Here is a 20,905-nt window from a genome sequence, read left to right as displayed (position 1 = left end):
AGTGACTGGATGATTCATGACCAAGTGTTCAACACCAGTATGTAACGTTTGCTCACTTCTTTCAGGGCTTTTGCACGGCGGTGACCCTTCTGGGCCAACGTACCTCACTGTGAGAAGTAGCGTGTGTTCATAAGGTGTTAAACAGTGATTTTTGACAAACACATGACCAGCAGCATAAAAAGTTACAACATTCTACTTTTATGGCGGGAAAAAAAAAATGTATTCTTCATAAACCACTTATGGGTTCTACTGTCAAATTAAAGTAATTACCAGACTTGACTTTATTGATTGATTCTTATTTCAGATATGTAATTAAAATATACCTATGCAAGTCCCGTTATAGGCCAGTCTTGTGTAAATTACTTTAACTAAAAATTAGTTCAGTATAAAGTTAGTTGTTGTACACTATTTGAATGATGCCACACTCTTTTTTTTTATTTTTTACTTATCAATCAACTTTTACTTATACAGCACTTTTTATACAACAAAGTAATCCAAAGATATAGAATACTTAAATATTTACCAATCATAGTTGACTCTATAGCTAAAAGTGATCTGTGATATGGCCCCCCCACTAAAAAACCAGACAGATCTCAGACCAGTTTGTGTGTATAAGCAGTCAACAATCCCAGCTCCACAGGGAACAGATCTAAAAATCGGTCTACTACTACTACACACACACATGGAAACACACACAAACACACACTCACACACACACACACTGAAAAAAAGCTCAAATGGTTCCACTTTGTACCTCCTCCGCTTAATCAAAGCGTCTCTATTCAACAATTTGACCTTTTGTTCAAAACAGGATTATCACCTTTTCTGGTCTTCATTCACCCTTTCTCTCTCTCCCTCCCCCTTTCTTCTCTTGCCCCTCAGCCCGTTTCCAGGGGCGACCCGCATGACGAGGGTAATTGCAATAATTTGTTAAATGCCATGGCAACGGTGGTTAGATGGGAGGGGTAAAAAAAAAAAAAAGAGGAAAAAGAAGAATTGGGTGGTTCAGGAAACAAGCAAATCTCTCATTTTGCCAAAGACAGCGGGATGAGAGGAGCGAAGGATGACTGTGTGTGTGTGTGTGTGTGTGTGTGTGTGTGTGTGTGTGTGTGTGTGTGTGTGTGTGTGTGTGTGTGTGTGTGTGTGTGTGTGTGGTGAAGAAGTGTTTGCCCATTCTCAGGGTGCTGGTTTATTGATAATCGTGGGGATGAGAGTGGTGTGTTCGGGGGGCAGGAGGTAATTTCACTAATGATTAATGTCTCTGTGATCCCGTCTCAAGATGGCAACACACATGTACGTACATCCAACACACACACACACACACACACACACACACACACACACACACACACACACACACACACACACACACACACACACACACACACACACACACACACACACACACACACACACACACACACACACACACACACACACACACACACACACACACACACACACACACACACACACACACACGGGTGCAGAGCTTTCACTTTATCTGGCCAGACAAACAGCTCTATTTGAACTCTCCCTCGGCCTGAAAGGAATCCTTAATTACACAATATTACCCCTCTTCATTGCCCCGCTGTGTGTGCTGTGTCCACTACTGTTCAGCCGACAGAGGTGTGTGTGTGTGTGTGTGTGTGTGTGTGTGTGTGTGTGTGTGTGTGTGTGTGTGTGTGTGTGTGTGTGCGTGCGTTGCTGTGTGACATGTAAGTATTCAGTGGTAGCAGCTGTTTCACACATCGTGACAAAGGGGCTGAGGGGGACTCGCTCCCCACACATTCACCACACTAATTGATTTCTGTTCAGCACTGTGGGAGAGTTAGTACCCCCCCCCCCCCCCCCCCCCCCCCCCCCCCCCCCACTCCCACCTCCACCCCCCACCCCCCAACCACCACCACCACACACACACACACACATTTACAGACAGTGCATTCCACTCACTCAAGACCAAGGTGTTGGAAGCTGCCAAGGGGGAGAGAAAGAAGGAGAGGGAGAGAGAGAGAGAGAGAGAGAGAGAGAGAGAGAGAGAGAGAGAGAGAGAGAGAGAGAGAGAGAGAGAGGGAGAGAGAGACTCCTCTATAAAGACAACAGAGGCATCCTGGCTGATTCATTCCTCGGCTGCAGGCTGAGCACACTGACAACTGCCACATCCACAGAAGGAATTCCTCGCCGTGTACATACTGCACCTACGTGTATATGCATATGCAGCGCCAACATGAAGGAAAGTAACTATATCTTATAAAGGAAGAGGTCAATATATTTGGCTCGTGTTTCCCCAAAGATAAAACTGTATATTCGTTACTTGTCAAGCACAAAAAAAAAAAAAAAAAAAAAAAAGACATTAAAATGGAGATATAACAAAATGGTATTACTGCAGTATAAATACCAGATGTAATTAAAAGAATCATGGCTGAGTGAACATTTAGTCCAGAGGACACTCACTGAGGTAGTTTGTATTGTATTGCAAGCTAAAACAACAACATTCAATTTCTGGAGTTATAAAAATGTTTTTTTAAATAATAACAACATATTTACACTGTATTTTCGTTTTCATTTCAAAAAAGTTTCACGTTTACACGGCAACATTTTGAAAACGATGTAGACAGTCAACAAAGTAGGATCGCTATTACCGGTGACTCTCTGCAGAGTTGGACAGTTTTCAAAAGCTCCACCTTGCGTTTTCAGCTGTCAGAATTTTGTTTTGAAATTTAGGATCCAGAGTCTGACGAGTTAAAACGTCGGCTGTCTGAAGTCCAATCTGAAACATCCACTGTATTTTCATTGTCATGTACTTTTTTTTTATTTTTATTTTTTTTAATTAACACCTTAACAATACCCCCCACGGAATGACTCACAGCAACTATAATAACTTTACTCCACAATATTGTCAAACCTGTAGGTGTGTAAGATTCATTCAAACTGAACTCCGTGGTCGGCTTGTGTCTTTGTGTTGTGTTTGAGCCAGCTCACATAAACACCCCCCCACCCCCCCACCCCAACCCCCACCCTCCACCCCCCACCCCGCACGTGCATGCCGAGCATCACCATTTCAACTAAGAATGGCTATTTAAGTTTTTTTCCACGGATCATGGATCTCTTCCGGGGCTCTTTTCATTTGACGGGAACAGTGTGCTCTTCGGTTGAAAATGTCAGCGCTGAGCCCTGCTGAGGGCGTCCTCCGTCTCTCGTCCAATATCTTTTTTTGATAGCCTCTCTTAACGTGGCCGCATCCGTTGCCTCCCCGACTGTGCACAAAGGTTTTCGCTCTTTTCAAATTATGCCCGCTCTGCGTCTCGGCCCACTTGAGCTTGTATTTTAGCCGACTGTGCATTAGTTTCATCTGGGTTCTCGTGTCGTCTCGCCGGTTCAGAAACAACGGCCGCGGTTCTTAATGAGCCTCAGTGTGCGACTGTGGGATAAAGACATAATTCACTGGCTTAAAAGGTAAGTGAAGAAATGTGTAATAATTAACTAAGTAAAAGTGCAATTAAACTGAATCCTGGAGGGAAAAAAAAAAAACAAAAAAAAAAACAAAAGGCAGAAAATTGGTTCCACTGCTGGTTCAACACATGAAACAGAAACTAAATGGAGTCCATTTGTCTTTGCTCCAGTGTGTGTTTTTGACAGCAGCCTTTAAAGCATCATAAATCGCATTTCAAACAAACCCGACGGAGAGCGGGGAAGTACTCACAGAGTAGTATTTCTTGATGTGGCGACGGATATCGAGCAGGAGTTTGTTGCTGATGTTCAAGGCGTAGTCGATGGGAGACCCCCCGCAGGGGACGTGGCAGCATCGCAGCAGACTGGGCTCCAAAGTCGAACCCTGAAAGAAAGAATCGCGTCACATCTTCAGATCAACAACAAATCAATCCATCACAGACACTAATAAACCGGCTATAAATCATTTCATCTTCTCCAACTGAACATAAACCTTACTTAATACAAAGTGCTACTCCCAGATCCTTCATTAAAGGCGACTGCTATCCATTCTATCATAATTTAATGTCTGTTTCTACCGCGTATAGTTGTGTATTAATTATTTTCTTTGACGTGACACACTCTATACCTGCTTTACAAAGTGTAATGCAAACAAAATTATGATTATGAATCGTATTGATTGATTATGAAGTACAGAACAAGAGCATCTGAGAAACTTGTGTCCAGTGTCTAATATGTTTTTAAGGTTTCTTTCTCTAAATGGAAGTTTATTCTCACCACTGGTGCTTATTGAGGAAGCTCGTCTTTATTTTATTATAAAGTCTTGACTTGAATATAGAAAAGTTGCATTATTATTTGGTAACATTAGTCTCAGTATAAAATAGTCATGTGATTTAAAAAAAACCCAAACAAAAACAAAACATAATTCAATATCAATGTTGAAATATTACCCTTTATTCACTCTTTCATTTTATTTTGAAAGCTCTTTTGTAATATAACAGTTAAAAACGGCCATTATCTAAAACTGTGCCATTATTAGAAGTGTTCATGCCATTTGAACTTGACTTCTACATTTGTTCCCATTGTTTTTGACAAACCACTGTCATAAAACACAATTCAATAGTCATGCTAATAAAAAGTGATATTTTACTTTGGGAAAGCATCTCATACTTTAAGTATATGAAAATCTCGGACACAAGGATGCTTCGCTACACTGATTTTAAAAAATCTTGAACTATTTGAATTGCCTTAACTACCTTATAAAGGTTTAATGAAATATTTTAAATCTGCTTTTCTAATTAAAACTATATTTACTTTTCTTCTTACCTTATTATTCATTGTTATAAAGAGGTTGCTGGAATTTTACCCGTTTTTGTACGTTTTCCCTTTATCAACTCGTATTGTTGACGCTGTGATTTGTCACACTGATAAACAGTACAGAATTAAACCGAACCGAGGGCCACCAAAACAACAGGCTTTCACACTTCTCAACCTTAAATCAAATCAAATGCATCAAACGGCGAAGTGTTGCAGTTGTAGGAGCACTTGCTGTGAAGCAAGAGAAGGTTCCGTTACACCCTGTGCATAAATATATGTGTACATGACTTCATTACGGCTCAGTTATTAACCCTGTAATTAGTAGAAACTGGAAGCTTTAAGTTGTTGCCCTCATACCTCCACAAAGAGACGTGTCAAATGTGTAGGGTGTGAGTGCATAAAGCACACCAGGGTACTTCATTGCAGCCTGAAGCAAAAAGGCCAACGTGACCTACAGAACCCCTGAATTGCCCACCTGACAGCAAGGCTTATAAGTTAATGCAATGAAAAAAAGAAAAAGAAAAAAAAGAGTCACCACACTAAATATAAGGGCTTTAAACACTTGCTTCTTTAAACCTGAACACAATTCACCTGTCGCACTTGCAGCAGAGAAGAGAAAAAGGTTTCTGCAGGAAAGCCAGTGACAAAAGTATGCATGTGACACCCCGCCACCCAGCCTCACACTGGGCTTTTTGTTTGCCTACATTATTTCTCTTTGGAAGAAAGAAAAGAGAGAAGAAAAAAAAAAAAAACAGTATTTTTCTTCCAGTGCGAGTCAATCAACTCATTTGACTTAGCTAATATAAAAAAGCTACACACTGACACCCCCGCCCTTCATCTCAACCACTCCTCCCTTGTTTTTCCCTTCCCAGGGATGAAAGAAACGTTCCGTCTCCTCTTTCCAACATCTCCTTCCCTCCCTCTTCTTTATCTCACGCGTTTCATTCCAAAACTTCAATTTGGATAAAAAAGACTTAACCATCCAAACAACCATGAGATTACACACCACTTACTCGTCATTTACGTGGGTGCCGTGCAGTTACAAAAAAAAGAAGAAGAAAGAAATACAGAGGTTTTGAGAGTGTATACATTGTGCATAGGCAGACAAAAGACTAGCGCTCATGATATCTTACTGGAGGCTGGAAATGTGCGGATCTACGTCGCACAGTGAGAGCGGCTTGCAGACAGCCTGAAATCATCTTCTTATTATCAAAAATTACTCGACCACCGCTTGCATACAGCGCCGCACGGCGAGGCTAATGTGACCGGCTCCTGCTGCTGATTCCTGAGGAGGTGAAATGCTGGACCACATCTTTTCACCGTAATGATTTCCCCCCCCCCTCCTAATAGAGCAGCCGATTCATTCTTGGTTCGCTTGGTTGATTTCCTGAAGGCACCTGTGGCGCACGCACGCGATGTACAGGATAAGACTGTTACTCTTGCCTTAAACACATTGTGGCTGATGTTACCTTGGGATTCAGTGGAGAGCGACGTTGCGCAACCACATTGTAGCAGCTGATAAACTCATAGGAAATAACAAAAAATAAGGCACGATCTGAGAGTTGTGTCTTTTCATGCCTTCGAGTTCTCCTAAATGTGGCTGTTTGGGTTGTCCCAAACAAAAAAGGAAAGAAAGAAAAAAAAAAACGAGCGATTGAGAGATCATCTTTCATCATGCATTAAAATAGCGGTCTCGTATTATACAGAGGGGTTCGCTGATGTCCCTCGTCATGGTCCTGTGGCCAAAGATAGCCTCGGATAATCTGCCGGAAATATGAGGACATTTAAATAACAGTCGCATACTATTGCAACTGTTGCTTCTGCCGACATGCCAACCAATAAAAATGCAACACGAAGTGACACTTCGACTGCGAACAAATGAAGATTTGCTGATGCAGAAACTACACTGGACCTTAGCTGCATCCTTGGTGTCCTGTGATTATTAACCTTTTTTTCCTTCATGCACATAAAAGTAGCATCGCAGTTTATCAATGCAAGTTGTTGTTGTTCAAACCTTTATGAAATCCATGTTGCACAGTGTGGCAGCTAATAAGCTAATAAATAAAATCTAAAATCTGTAAAAAACAAACAAAAACTAAACTTTCTTCACACCAATCAGCTGTCAACTTTAAAAAAGATAGCTCAGTCTCACATCTCTTCAGTGGCACTGCCCAATGCCAGACCCTCAGGTCCAGGAGAGGAAAGACCACCTGCCAGTCAAAAGGCAGGGCTGAGTCGACCCAAATGACCCCCTCATGGTAAATTGGGCCTGAAACAACCATGAGGTTGGACTTGTAAAGTAAAAAGCTTTACTATGTCAGAATGTCTCCGCAGACCTTATTTCACAGCACACTAATTTGCCTCCGGCTGTATCGAGAATGAACTCAGGAAAATCCCTGTCGTCTCGGTCCAGGTTTTTCTCTCCACATTTAACCCCCCCCCCGCCCCCGCTGCACTCCTCCCCATCAAACAACTTTCCTCCTCTGTCTGTCCTCCATCATCCATCACCACCTCCTCCGACCATCTCTGGCTCAGTGTCAGTGCTGAAGTCAAGGCCCATCTGTCCTCCCCTCTCACTGAGCTGTTAGACCATGTTCACCACCTTAATTAACTTACTGTCTTATCAGTTTCCTCTGTGCGTGTGTGTGTGTGTGTCATCCTCAGACACATGGCGGAAACTCCACGCCCGTAATCAGACGATTCCCGGTTCGCAGCGGTTTCAAAGTTAGAATTTCGTCCGACGGATAATTAACAGTTTTAACATGATCGGGCTGTATCCTTCTCTGTTGAACATAGATCCGCTGCAGTGCGCGATGATGTCATCCTTTTATGGACTGTGTGTGATACTCCTGTTTGAATTCAACGCGAGTTCAGTCCTCCACTCGAGGACAGGGGGCTTGTCAGTTTTATTGGTGTCTTCCAGACGAGAAAAGGCTGCGTGCCCTGCTCCTCATTAGAGGCCGATAACACAGGCACACACGACCTTGGCCTGACAAATGGTAGGAGATCAGTGTGTACGTGTGTGTGTGTGTGTGTCTGCAGAGCAGCAGGGGTTAAGGAAAGGCTTTTCAAGTTGCCGAGTCCAAACTATGCCAATGAAAACAGAGTCCGTATTGGAGCCAGGCAGCTGTCTAAAAATACAGACGGAGACACAATATAGAGGATGACTCAGGCATGAATCCTTCAAAGAAAGTTGGACTGAGACGCCTCGCACTGCCCTCCAGTTCTCATTCTCCTTAATCACACCTCTACTGATTAGTCCATTACAACAGCGAAACACACAATTAGTGATAAAAGCCTTCTTTTATTTCTGATTTCAGGATTCTTACCAACCCCCCCCCCCCCCCTCCAATTTATTTATTTCTTTTTTGTTGCTTCATACACAGCTGATATACGACTCCACTATCGCTCCTTCATCTACGCTGCATGGATTTGATCAGTTGTGGAGGAAAAGCGAATGCGAATGGTAGAGAGTGCCGTGCTTGTACAGACGTCTACTCACAGCTCCCTCGAAGACGTTGTCGTAGATGTTGTCGGTGCCGCACTGAGGACACGCGAAAGTAAACCTCTCGCAGTCTTTGTAGCGTTCCTCGTCGGTCAGCTGCACCGGGGCTCCCAGCGTGCCGTCGGCCTCCTCCTCCCTCTGGTACTGCTGCTGAGCTCTGAATTGACTTGGATCAAGGCCTGAGAAGGGAAAAACAAAAACAAAAAAACATTTTATTGATTGATAGATTTCTTTTTTTCTTCTTCCCCAATACACCAGATTGATTTGAATAAATTGGCCATAATTAGAACAACTGCCAGAGAGAGTTGAGAGCGGGACGCAATTCAGAGTCGAACTCGCAGCACTTATTTGTATGACTAATATACAACAGTGAAGCTTCTTTTTTATTTGCTTTTATCAAGCCACTGTGATAGTAGGAGTGACAAGTTTTCTATATTTAGCAATTTCAGCTGTCATCAGACTATAAAATGTGAATTACAACTGATGTCGCAGAAAGGGGATTGTGATTATCATTCAGACGAGGCTGTGATCCACAGACAGTTTGTTATGAGTGTTGGTGCAACAAACAGAAGTATATTGTCATTTAACAGCAAATAGGAAATCGGATCACAGAACAGAGCTCCACCAAGTAAATATTTCAATCAACAGATCTTCTCCCTTTTTATAAAAGCTATATTACGAAACACATAAGATGACCCGATACACTTCAGATCCCGATGAAAAGTGGACTCCCATTAGCTTACCGAGCCATGTGGCGATGAGCGCGCTGTCGATGCCCTCGATGGGGTCACAGATGCGGGACACCACGGGGTGCACCTGCTGGGCCAGGTAATACTGCGTGTCCAGAGCGAGACCCTCCTGCTTCTGAAGCTGCTCCAGGGCGTAGGCTCGCTGACTGGCCGCCAGTGTGGAGCCATCCTAGACGACGGCGGAGAGGAATCGGATGCGGGGAAAAAAGGGTTAAAAACGGTTATTAAAGACTACCGCGTTGATATGGATTTCACTGTTCGACGCACCTTGCAGATGAGGTAGGAGATCGTGTCCCCGGCTTTGACCCGGCGACCCCCCTGAGAGTTGATCCAGAGGGCCACGTGGACATGGGGGAGGCTCTTCTTATCCGGGTAGTCCTGAGGATCTTTAGTGAGAGCCTGAAGAACAAGACAAAAGAGCACTAAGGACTCAGAAAACAATTTAATGGGGAAGCGAATATCCAGTAGGTCACTAAACTTCACCTCGATTTTCATTTTTACGGCACATTTCATACAACGAAGCAGCTGAACGTGAACCCCGGTTTGAACGAAATGACGGAACTAACTAAATATGAAAATTGGATAAAAGACTTGAGCTGCCTCGGCGCGTTTTACACGATCGGGTCACATTCACCCATTTATGGACTAATGGTGGAAGCTGCCATGAAAGGCACGAGGACATGGGGAGTTGCAGGGGTCAAATCCACAACCTCTGGACTGCCGGACAACCAAATGAGCCACATCTCAACCACAAATCCCTATCGCCTATAGAAATATATTAGAACCAATAATGGACGGTTGATCTGAATAAAGATGTATAATTATAACTATAGCTAATTGTCATTTACAGCTCTTTGGCAGCCGTACAGAAAACACACGACAATAACAATAGCAGCAGGTGGAGCTTGAAGTGCAAAAATAATTAAAGGAAATATTGTTATTTTCAGATGATATGGGTCTACACCAGCGGTACTCAATAGGCGGCCTCCGGGCCGCATCCGGCCCGCCGGCCACCTATTTGTGGCCCCCGAACTGTTATTCCTTCAGTACGTGTTTTGGTTGGGTCAACACGTGTATATCGGGACTTGTCTCCATGCCAACGATACATACACAGCCTTCTACTGGGTGGCGCTGCGAGCGCATTTTTAAGTTTCACTTTCGTTTTTGAAGGCGTCCTCATATTGCCACTTTGCCAGAGAAGGAGCCTAGATTGCGCACAGAGGAAAAAACAAAAAAAAGATTGCATGAAAATGGCGTGTTCCAAGTTCTCTGCCAAAAGAAAGGTGGACAGTGAAAATCGCCAATTCAAAGAAGAATGGACGGAAAAATTTGCATTCATTCTCCCTCCAACCAGCACAAGACCCATGTGCTTAATATGCCAGGAGACTATCGCTGTGATGAAGATTTCCAATTTGAAACGGCATTATGAGGCAAAGCACACACATTTTGAAGAAACATATCCTCAAAATTCAGAGGTAAGAACAACAAAAATAAATGCGCTAAAATCATCATATCAAGCTGCAAGCAGGATTCTTGTCACATCTATGACACAACAACAAAAAGCAACAGAAGCCTCACTTAGAGTGGCTTGGATTTTGGGCAAACACAAGAAGCCATTCTCAGATGCAGAAATATTAAGAGAATGCATGACTGAAGTGATGGACACAATGTTTGAAGGCAAACAAAAAGAAGAAATTAAAGCTAAAATTAAGCAAGTCCCCCTCTCAGATTCCACAGCAAGCAGACGTACTGAAGTACTGGCAGGTGATCTAGTTAAGCAGCTGTGTGATGGAATAAAAAATGCAGAGTGCATTTCCCTAGCTGTGGATGAATCCACTGATACCACTGATAATGCACAGTTGATGGTCTTCGTGAGATATTATGATGAGTCAAGAAGGGAGTTTGTTGAAGATGTGTTGGGCATGGTAAACCTCTGTGGACAGACAAGAGGTGAAGACATTTACAAGGCAATACTGCAAATGCTGAATGAAAAAGAAATTGATGTGAAGAAAGTTGTGTCAGTTGCTACTGATGGAGCTCCATCTATGATGGGCAGAGAGAAAGGACTGGTTCAGCGGCTGAAAGTTCTCCACCCTCACCTGATATCTTATCACTGCATAATTCACCAGTCCGTCCTTTGTGCAAGTCTTGGGGAAATCTACTCTGAAATCATGGTGACAATGATGAAACTCATAAACTTCTTGAGAGCATCATCTGCACTGCAGCATCGTTTGCTGCGCTCGTTCCTGACAGAGGTCAATGCTGCCTTTGATGATTTGCTCCTGCACAACAACGTCAGATGGCTGAGCAAAGGCAAGGTCCTGGAGCGTTTTTGGGCCATCAGGAATGAACTACAAGTGTTTATGGCAGAGCAAAAGAGTGCTAAAGCAAAACTGTTCACAGACTTCCTGCAAAATCCAGAAAAGATGGAAGCTGTGGCATTTTTGACTGACATAACATCTCACCTGAAGAACCTAAATCTGAAGCTCCAAGGGAAGAACAACACAGTGTGTGACCTGATCTCAGCAGTGCGGGCTTTCCAAAGGAAACTGGAAGTCTTCAAGAGTGACCTACAGGTAGGCTGTTTAACATTTTCTACCACACACATTATCTGGGTTTTACTTCTTTTCTTTTTTTTAAACTTCATGCCCTTTTTTTAATTGATTGTACCTTTTTCATTTTTACCTATAGGAGGAATTGCTTCATTTCCCCAAACTGTTGGAACAGACCAAAGACAAAGCAGCTCATCAGCAACATGTTCAATTTGTGGAGAAGCTGATTGAAAACTTCAAGACACGCTTTGATGACTTCATATTGGGAAAACAAGTCCTTCGTTGCATTGACAATCCATTTTTGGTCAGAAATCTGAGAGAGTTCACTTCAGAAGCACAACAAATCTTTCCATGGGCCACAGCTGCTTCACTGCAAAGTGAGCTAATTGACCTGCAGGAAAACATTGCACTGAAAGAGACTCAGTGTGACGTTATCACCTTCTGGACGAAGATGGTAACTGCAGCTAGTTTCCCTCTGCTGCAGAAGATGGCACTTCACATTCTGACGATGTTCGCATCAACCTACTGCTGCGAATCTGCGTTCTCAACAATGAATGTGGTGAAGAACCAGTACCGCAGTGCACTTACCAATGAACACTTGCAACAGTGTGTCCGCCTGGCCATCACACCATTTGAGCCAAAGTTCCAAAAACTGGCAAAAGACACAAGATGCCATTTCTCCCATTAAGCAGTGTTTCATACTGACAGGAAGGATGTAAAATAGTTTTTCGTTACACTTTGACTCCTTTTTTTTGGTCCCATGACAGGTGTCATTTCTTGTTTTATTCAAATATTTATTTTAATTTAGTCAAAATGGAAATTATATTTTATTTAACTGCAGTTGTTATTGTTTTGAATAAAAAGGACATCTTTTGAATATTTCAGTACAGTACCGACCTCAATAAATGGACCTTTGAGTCACTGAAAAATATCTTTGTGGCCCTTGAAGATTTGTATTTGAGTACCCCTGGTCTACACTGTCATGATAAACCTCAGGCTATTTGGGCATCGATTAAAAGACAACTGGGTCCCCAACCTTTTCCATAAGATACTCGACTTCAGAGCGGCGTCCTCACCTTGTGTATCTCGTAATGGTTGAGTGGGATATCCCCACTAGCGACCTTCTCGCCCACCTCAATCAGGTGTTTCTGGATGTTTTCAACGATGGCGTCACGACTCTGATCGGACAAGATCTGACCGATCACATAGCTGCCGGAAAAGAAAAGAGCAGGACGCATTGAACTCCACGACACTGTGGTCCCTATATAGAGGGAAACTCTGTGTGCCACCAGGTTTCAAGGAAACACGGACTTTTTGCGGAGCGAAAACAGGTTTAGAAGAACGTACTTGCCACACTCCTTCGCCAGGTCACACCAATCTCTACGTACGATGTCCAAGCCTTTCAGCTCCTGCTTGACACTGTACCGTCCTTCCCCCTGCGGCTCCACCACCAGGGCTGCATATTTTTTCTTCTTCAGGAGCAAAAGTGACTTGAACACACCGTCAATGTCGATCTCCAGCAGCTTGTACAGCTTGTTTACTTCTGCTTTCACCTAAGAACAAAACAACCATATGTGTTCAGTGGAAATGTCAAATGCTGAAACACCTGAAAAGAAATCAAATAACTTTTAAGTGCTGACTGTTTGAACAAAAGAGACATGTGGACATGTGTGTGTGTGTGTGTGAGGGGGGGAGTAAGAAAAAAACCTTATTTCCAAGTTTAAAGACTTCATCCAGAACCCTGCTGTTGGTGTTGATCATGATGGAGTCTGTATCCCCGTAGATGACTTCCAGATTCATCTGAGTCACACATGAATAACGATTTTTTTTCAAAAAAAGATGCCATTTGGATCAAATTAGCAACACACACATAAAACAGATTAAACAAAGCGAGAACACTCAATTGCACAGATCAGACTTTACAGTGAAAGTTTAACGCAATATCTCTACACAGGTCTGAATATTTTCCCCAAACTTTTATAATATTAAAGTTTTGTTTTAAAAATGTTTAAACAATTACATTTAAAACTGACTTTAACACAACATCTTAATTCATTGCACAAGTTTAAGGATCTGAGTAAATTGGGAGTTGTTTAGGATTAACTACAACTTGACTGTTTTAAACTGTTATTGTGCCACATTTTTAAAAACATGTTGTCCAAGCCATGCATTTCACACATCAAAAAACAAAAAGAGAGAGCCAAATTCTGATATCTCACCTTCTGAACCATATCTTTGGTGTGCATCAGGATCTGCAGAGGAGAAAAGGGACATGACAGCTTGAATGGAGTCAGCCGCATAAAGCAATATAAGCAGAGTAAACAAGCAAATCACCGAGAAATAAACAATGATTAAATATGATTTATTGTAAGTGTGTGTGTGTGTGTGTGTGTGTGTGTGTGTGTGTGTGTGTGTGTGTGTGTGTGTGTGTGTGTGTGTGTGTGCGTGTGTGCGTGTGTGTGAGTGTGTGTGTGTGAATTCATGTGGACACAGGAGCAGAGCAGGTGACTTGCTTTTAAATGGGGGATAATTGGCTAAGAGGGCAATTATGAGAGCATGCTGTGACAGGCGTCTTTTCAACCCACACACAGTCTCAGCCGGGCAACACACACACACGCACACGCGCACTAATGACTCGTAATGGCCTTTATAACCTGCAGGGTGACTGACGGAGAAATAAGAATTCTGTTAACGCAGTGTGTGTGTGTGTGTGAGACAGAGAGAGAGAGAGAGGGGGAGCTCTGTGCAGCAGAGGGATCCTAACAGGTGGGGGCCCGGGGTGGGGGGGGGGCACTATGGGGGCCTCCGGTCACTAATCTGGGGGTCGCAGAGACAGAACGCGGTGTGACCTGTCACCAGCAATCTGCTCCTCAATCAACCATGGCCGCATATATACACACCCGGACTCACACTGCGCTCCGTGTGGGGACAAGGACGCGGCTATTTCAGAGTGTGAGGAAGGGGCAGGCTCCGGCGTCCACTCCCTGAAACCAGAGTGGAATGTAAGCATGCTTTATGGGCTGCTACATACCACTGTACGGTGGGGGGGGGGGAGTTTTGGTCATTTACAGAACAGCCTCCTCCATTAGGGACTGCAGTCAAGGTCAAGGTTTCAGCACACACACACGCCCAAGTCTTGGCTTAAGCACCAATGCAGTGAATTGTGCCGCAAAGCTTTTACGGAGATAAAATGAGAAGACTGTCGTCTACGTGTTGAGAAGAGTCAAAAGGTTACAGACAAGGAGGATGAAATAAATCTTGCAACTGCTTCAGACTCAGTGCGCCGATGTCAATAAGCCCAAGTCACACATTTTTATTTTAACTTCAAATTATAAGTCCATTTCTGAAATTCTAAGTGGAAAATGGTGGCTTTCCCCCCCATTTTTTAAAACGGTAAAGGAGCCTCTAAGTTAGCCGTGACAAACTCAGATGACGTTTACATGACAAGTGAAAATGCATAATTTTTTGAGTTTTCGTTTCCGAATAGTTGCGGCAGCGGCGGGAATAATGAAAATGATGCCGTTTTCATGCAGGGCAACTAGTGGGTGCTGTTTGCTTTGTGCACACGTGCCTGCCGAGAACAATATGCCGTAAACATCAACAGTGGCGAGTGCATGGACATTCGCATGCACGGATGTTGAAGTCAAATTGTTATTACGGCGACTTCCAACTATGAAACCACCAAGTCCCATGGGGATAAGGACTCGTGACACTCTGGAGGCAAACATTCATATTATCGTCTATGTACTTGCGCATGTGCAGAAGAAATATTCTTTTCAAAAAGTTCTTTTTTTTTTTTTTTATTGCATTTTCAGTGACTCTGCAACTCAAAACCCAAGAAAAGGTTGTTGTTTGGATGCTCGCTTATATTGATATTTCTCTGGAAAGGTGCCACGAGTTGACTTGATTGTAATTTGCACTATAAGAATACATTTGAAAACGTTTACATTTCGTGCAACATAAAAAAAAAAAAAAATGTCTCCAATGAATAATGAAATCAAATTGACAAGAGCTTGTCACTTCTCACGACTTTACATTTTTATTCTAACACTAGTTTGTTTGCAGTATTAAACTACACATCATTGATCACACACACACACAGAGAAATACAGTATTCATCAGCGTTAACCTCCACATATTTCTTACAAGTTGTCGCAAAATATGAACGGGACAATAAATACTGGGCAAAACGCATCGGGGCGAGTCCCAGAGTTTTTGCTGCGGCTGCCCCGGAGCTCTCGGTCAACACCAGTGGGCCATCCTCACCTCACCGATGTGTTGAGAACGAGCTCGGATCTCTTGCGGAATGACTTGTGCCCTGTGATAAAACTACAAAAGAGCAGCGCTGTAATGTGATATAGACGGGAATGGAGGCAGGAATGGTGGGACGATGGATGGAAAGACAAGGCAGAGGAGTGATGAACAGAAGGATGTGGGAAAGAGGAGGAGAGCTCCGGTGAAAGGCGGGGGCGGGGGGGGGGGAGGAGGGCGGCGGGCCGGCGGGGTGAGAACGCGTCGATGTAATTGATGTGCGGACTAATTTAGACAGGTTTTCCATTTGCTGTCACTTCCAGCCGGACCGAGAGCTTTGAGGAATGAACCGTGTGAAAGACAAGTCGTTTGACCATGACGCTGGAATGAGTGTGTGAGCGCACATACCAGCTTCCCCCAATACTGTACTGGACCAACGCAAACACACACCCCTGGGGGGGTAAAACAAGTGTGTGTGTGACTTCACCCTGATGACTGCTTCAGTCACCACCATGCATGCCTTTCATTCTGGGGCAAACAACTGAAAAAACCCAACACGAGACTCACGGTTCTGAACAATACCCCCATATTGTGTGGTATCATTATTTTAAAATTATTTTGGTGAGAAAAAAAAGTTAACTTGGTTGATATTGACACCATCAGGCTCAACCTCCAGTGTTTTTAGTTTTTGCTCAGTGAAATTACAAAATCACAGTTCAGAATCCTCCCGTTTCTCCCCGTCTCTCTCTCTCACGCAGTAAAACATCCAGTTTCTTGTGTTTTTACCAGGTTCTCTTCTCCTTGGTGTTAATACAGTGTAATTAGACTGGACAGTAATTGAGCAGCTCACTGATGAGAGCTCCTGCAGAGTGAACGATCAGGAGAGACAATTTGTGGGAAGAAGATTTTCTTTTTTTTAAAATCATCATTATTCCTCCATCGTCCTTATGCTGAATTAAACTTGAGCTTATGCTGAACATTAAACTGTTTATGTCACAGGTCAGGACACATGGATTTGGTGGCTCTTCAGGCTAAAGTAACTGAGAATGTTCAGCGGGTAAATTAGAAGTTGTGCCACTTATTTTTGACGGAATTACTGTAACAATTGAATACTAGTCCTTATATTTCATTAAACAACAGTGGAAAATCGTAGACAGAAGATTTAATTTGATCATGTCGTATAGGTGTGAAGGAAATCTGGAGATATAAATGAAAACTCTTCTCCTCTTCAGACACAGACTGGTGAAAGAGTGAAAAAAACGTGCCAACCGTAACTGTGGCTTTCAGTTTCATTTGGGTTTAAAACGTGAACGAATTAGTCAGAACCAACTGCATCAATCGAGACGGTGCAGCCGAGTGTCATCAAATTATCAAGACGTATAAACAGCTTGGCCATTTACTCACGACGCATGAATATGTGTATTTTCTGTTGAGTTTGCACGAATATATAAATGGATCAATACGGAGGTTCAGTTTGGATTCCTAAAAGAATGAACATTTTCCCCGCCGGAAACGAGTCAATAAAAACAGTTTCAAATGAAATTACTAAAGCGCTATTGAAGCCTGTGCAATATATAATGAGGCTTGACGAGAACATATTGTGAGGCAAACTCCTCAAGCACATCAGTGATATTATGAAATAGATTTGCTTAATTTTAAGAAAAAATGGCCATGAGATATTTTGGTAAAAACCAACATCATATATGCATCAGGGCGACACAAGAATACAATTTAATCCTTTACTAACTGACAATAAACTTGTTTTTTTCTTTGTGAGACCTACTTCGAAGAAAAAAAAAAAGTTTTGAAATATACTTAAATACCACGTGGGGTCGACCGTTTCACTTCCCATGAGATTCAGTTTGTCTGTTCACACCAACATAAAAATGTGATCGCTGCGAGTTGTCAGATCTGATGCATTTATAGAGGACAACTGTGGCCTAGTTGACAGAGCGGGTCATCCTTCAATCACTAGTGTGCTTGAGCACCACACTGTTTGCATGGCAGCTGTCATCCTTGGCGCGTGTGTGTGTGTGTGTGTGTGTGTGTGTGTGTGTGTGTGTGTGTGTGTGTGTGTGTGTGTGTGTGTGTGTGTGTGTGTGTGTGTGTGTGTGTGTGTGTGTGTGTGTGTGTGTGTGTGTCACGGAGTGAGCGGTTTGGACCTGCCGATGCACTAATCGAAGTGAAATTCATTTAATCATTTCCACAATCTTTTCGTTTTGAATTTGAAATCCTGGTTCACGAGGTGACGTGAGACTCAAACGTCTGGTTAACATCAAAACATGGGCTCTTGGCGGACATGATGATGTCCATTAGTCTTCGCTGAGAGATGATCCATGTCTCTTTATCACACCGGGAAGTGGCTCGTTGTCAACTTTCTGCCTCATATGAAGTTTGTTGTAAATCCATCACTTTCTTTTTCCGATAGATTTTATTAAACAAATCCACAGATGTAAATGAAATTTAAAACTCAATCTGAACGATGGGTATGCATGCACGAAGGCACTGGAGTATTGTAGATAAATCTAGGTGCATTAATCTGATTCGTCATTACAGATAACTGGTGTGACATGATGAGAAAGCGCATACTATGATTCTGTTTACATGATCGCTTGACTCATTGGTTAATCTCAGGAATCGGCTGACGATCAGGTTTTTTAGCGGGCATGTAAAGAGTTAAACAACTCACAAATCGGTTCTTCGGTTTGGCGGCGAAAACTCACCAGTAAATGAAAAGTCTTAGTCGTTATGTTCTTATTCTATTGCGTTCCTACCATTTCTAGTTATACCTCCTCCCTTATGGAGAATAGAGTAGAACTTTATTTATATAGCACCTTTCAAAGACATGTCACAAGGTGCTTAACAGCACTAAAAACTGCACAAAAAAAACTGCAAAGAAATAAAACAGAGATAAGATCATTAAAGGTAGAGAAGTGAAACAATAAACATACAGTTATAGAAAAAAGTGAAATTGAGCAGCGACAGGTCAAAGGGTTTAGATCTTGCTGCGTGGGACCGGAAGCAGCATTTGGGTAAAGGAGGTTGGACTTATAAAACGGTGTTTGGCCATGTAATGCTTTAAAAGTTTGCACTCGTATTTTAAGTCGAACACGGAACGTGACCGGGAGCCGGTGAAGGGAGGAGAGTAATGTGGGCTCTCCAGCTGCATCCTGGACGGTTTGAAGGTGATTTAAAGATGACCGACATAAACAGGTAAAAAGGGTGTTAAAAAAAGTAGTCTCAACGGGAACAGATGAAAGCATGTAAAATCATCTAAAAGGTTTTGCTTGTGTTCAGCTGAATGTCAGTTATCCACATTTTAATGGCCTGCAAAACTTTTTTTTATAATAGAAATGTATTGATCTTTTTGGCTTTAAAAGAATAATATAACCGAATGTCATCCGCATACAGCTCTAAATCATGTCCAGTGGGAAGATTGTTTGATGAAAATCAATTAATCTGTAAGATTAGAGCACGAAAAGCCTTTATTAAGCAGGTAACCCTTCCTCTACGCGGAAACGCTTCCATCAACACACTGCAGTGTGCGGCTGCAGTGTCTCCTGACACGCGAGTCGGACAGTTGGGAGTACGAGTGCTGTGAAGAGTCTGCAGTATTTCCAACACTCACTCGCACAGTTTACAGGTGGCATTTTTCCTTTGTGCGGCCCATTTTTAAAAGCTAATGTACCCAACAAATCTGCCTCGGGACTTGACGACACAGACTTCAGGGCACCGAAAGATGCAGTTTGGTTAAGTGGTGCCACCATAGTCTCTAACACTCAAAGCTGCCAAAAAAATGACCGAAAAAGGGGGAGAAAAAAAAAAAAAGCGAGAGAGAGAGACAACCACAGGAGCTGAAATCCAGGAGAAATAGCCAATCCTGTCCAAAAGCCAGTGCAGCTGAACACTTTGCGATCCTGAACCGAGGTTTTAAAGGCTGATTCAAGATGGAAGGAGTAAATTGAATTTCTAAATATTTTTACAAAACCGTTTTACACAAAATCCACCAATACTGTTAATATTGTTTTAATATCTCAACGTCAGAGCTGCACTTTTCCGCCGTCTCCGCCTCGGCTTCGCACAGCTTGTAATCCCCCTTTTCCATACAGCGCTTTTAAAATGTCTCGCGTGTTAGCGCGTGCACCTGTGTGCCTCCGCATGGAGCTGTGCCCATTAGCTGTGCCTTATTGTACGCTGTCACACTAATTGATGAGTGGTTCAGCCCTGTTGTGATATTAGCTTTTTCACCCTCGTTGCTCAGCCTTCTCTGGTAGGGATTTTAAATATTTCATTATTGTCATATTACAATTGTATAGTCTTCACTCCAATCACCCCTCCTACTCATCAAAACCTTTTGTATTTTGCCAGGCTCTCATTTTAATGTTGGTTTTAACCAGTGTTGTGCGCGTTAATGGAAAATAGTAGTTGATTCAAGTTAGTTGCGACTTGTTTAAAAAGCAGGATTTTCGGAAAATAAACAGTCAGCACTTTTCCGTTACCGTTTCTCCACATTGTTGTATCACCGCGAAGCCCAAATACGCTTCCTTCAAGCAGAAACCTGAATTAGTTTACGACGGTGTTAATTGTTGATCAATATATCCAGTAGAGGGCAGTACACGCCATTGGCTTCATGTGGAATATTTCTAATTCAAACCTCGACGGGTTCAAAACTGCACACATGAGCTATATTGCTCAACACTGCCCCCACAGGTCAGCGGTGGTATTACTTCATGTGTCGCGCATCCTGGATATGAACGGAATTATGCACAAAATCTCCATTTGAGTATTTAGTGTTTGTCAGTCTAATGACTGAATCACTAAGTCAGTTCAGCTAAAGCAACATCTGTCAGTTGAAGTCAAATGGTGCACATTTTATTTGTGTTTGATTGAATAAATCAGCATCAAAGTCAAGTATTTTCAACTGTGCATGCTCCAGAGGGACACAACTTTTAGCAGCCAAGCAGCAGCACGCATGATAACACCAAGGCTGTGATTTATTATTGAATAATGAGCAAGAGTCTTCGCAGCCACACACACAGTAAACTAAAAACACACAGTAAGCTTTAAGGTATGAAAATCAA

General features: G+C 42.7%; 1 protein-coding gene across 1 annotated transcript in view; it reads right to left on the bottom strand.

The window, feature by feature from the left end:
* pola1 (polymerase (DNA directed), alpha 1) overlaps positions 1-20,905 on the bottom strand; it is a gene marked incomplete at its 5' end in the record, with an annotated part of 63,120 nt that overhangs the window by 24,340 nt on the left and 17,875 nt on the right. The window contains 8 exons of the mRNA XM_080515296.1: positions 3,704-3,835; positions 8,270-8,451; positions 9,016-9,190; positions 9,289-9,420; positions 12,650-12,782; positions 12,921-13,126; positions 13,281-13,373; positions 13,793-13,825. Of these exons, the coding sequence (XP_080371422.1) occupies positions 3,704-3,835; positions 8,270-8,451; positions 9,016-9,190; positions 9,289-9,420; positions 12,650-12,782; positions 12,921-13,126; positions 13,281-13,373; positions 13,793-13,825 (1,086 nt within the window). The remainder of the gene's footprint in view (positions 1-3,703; positions 3,836-8,269; positions 8,452-9,015; positions 9,191-9,288; positions 9,421-12,649; positions 12,783-12,920; positions 13,127-13,280; positions 13,374-13,792; positions 13,826-20,905) is intronic.

Source organism: Blennius ocellaris, assembly GCF_963422515.1.
Source record: "Blennius ocellaris genome assembly, chromosome: 19".
Classification (NCBI taxonomy): domain Eukaryota; kingdom Metazoa; phylum Chordata; class Actinopteri; order Blenniiformes; family Blenniidae; genus Blennius; species Blennius ocellaris.
This window is presented reverse-complemented; position numbering and strand designations above follow the sequence as displayed.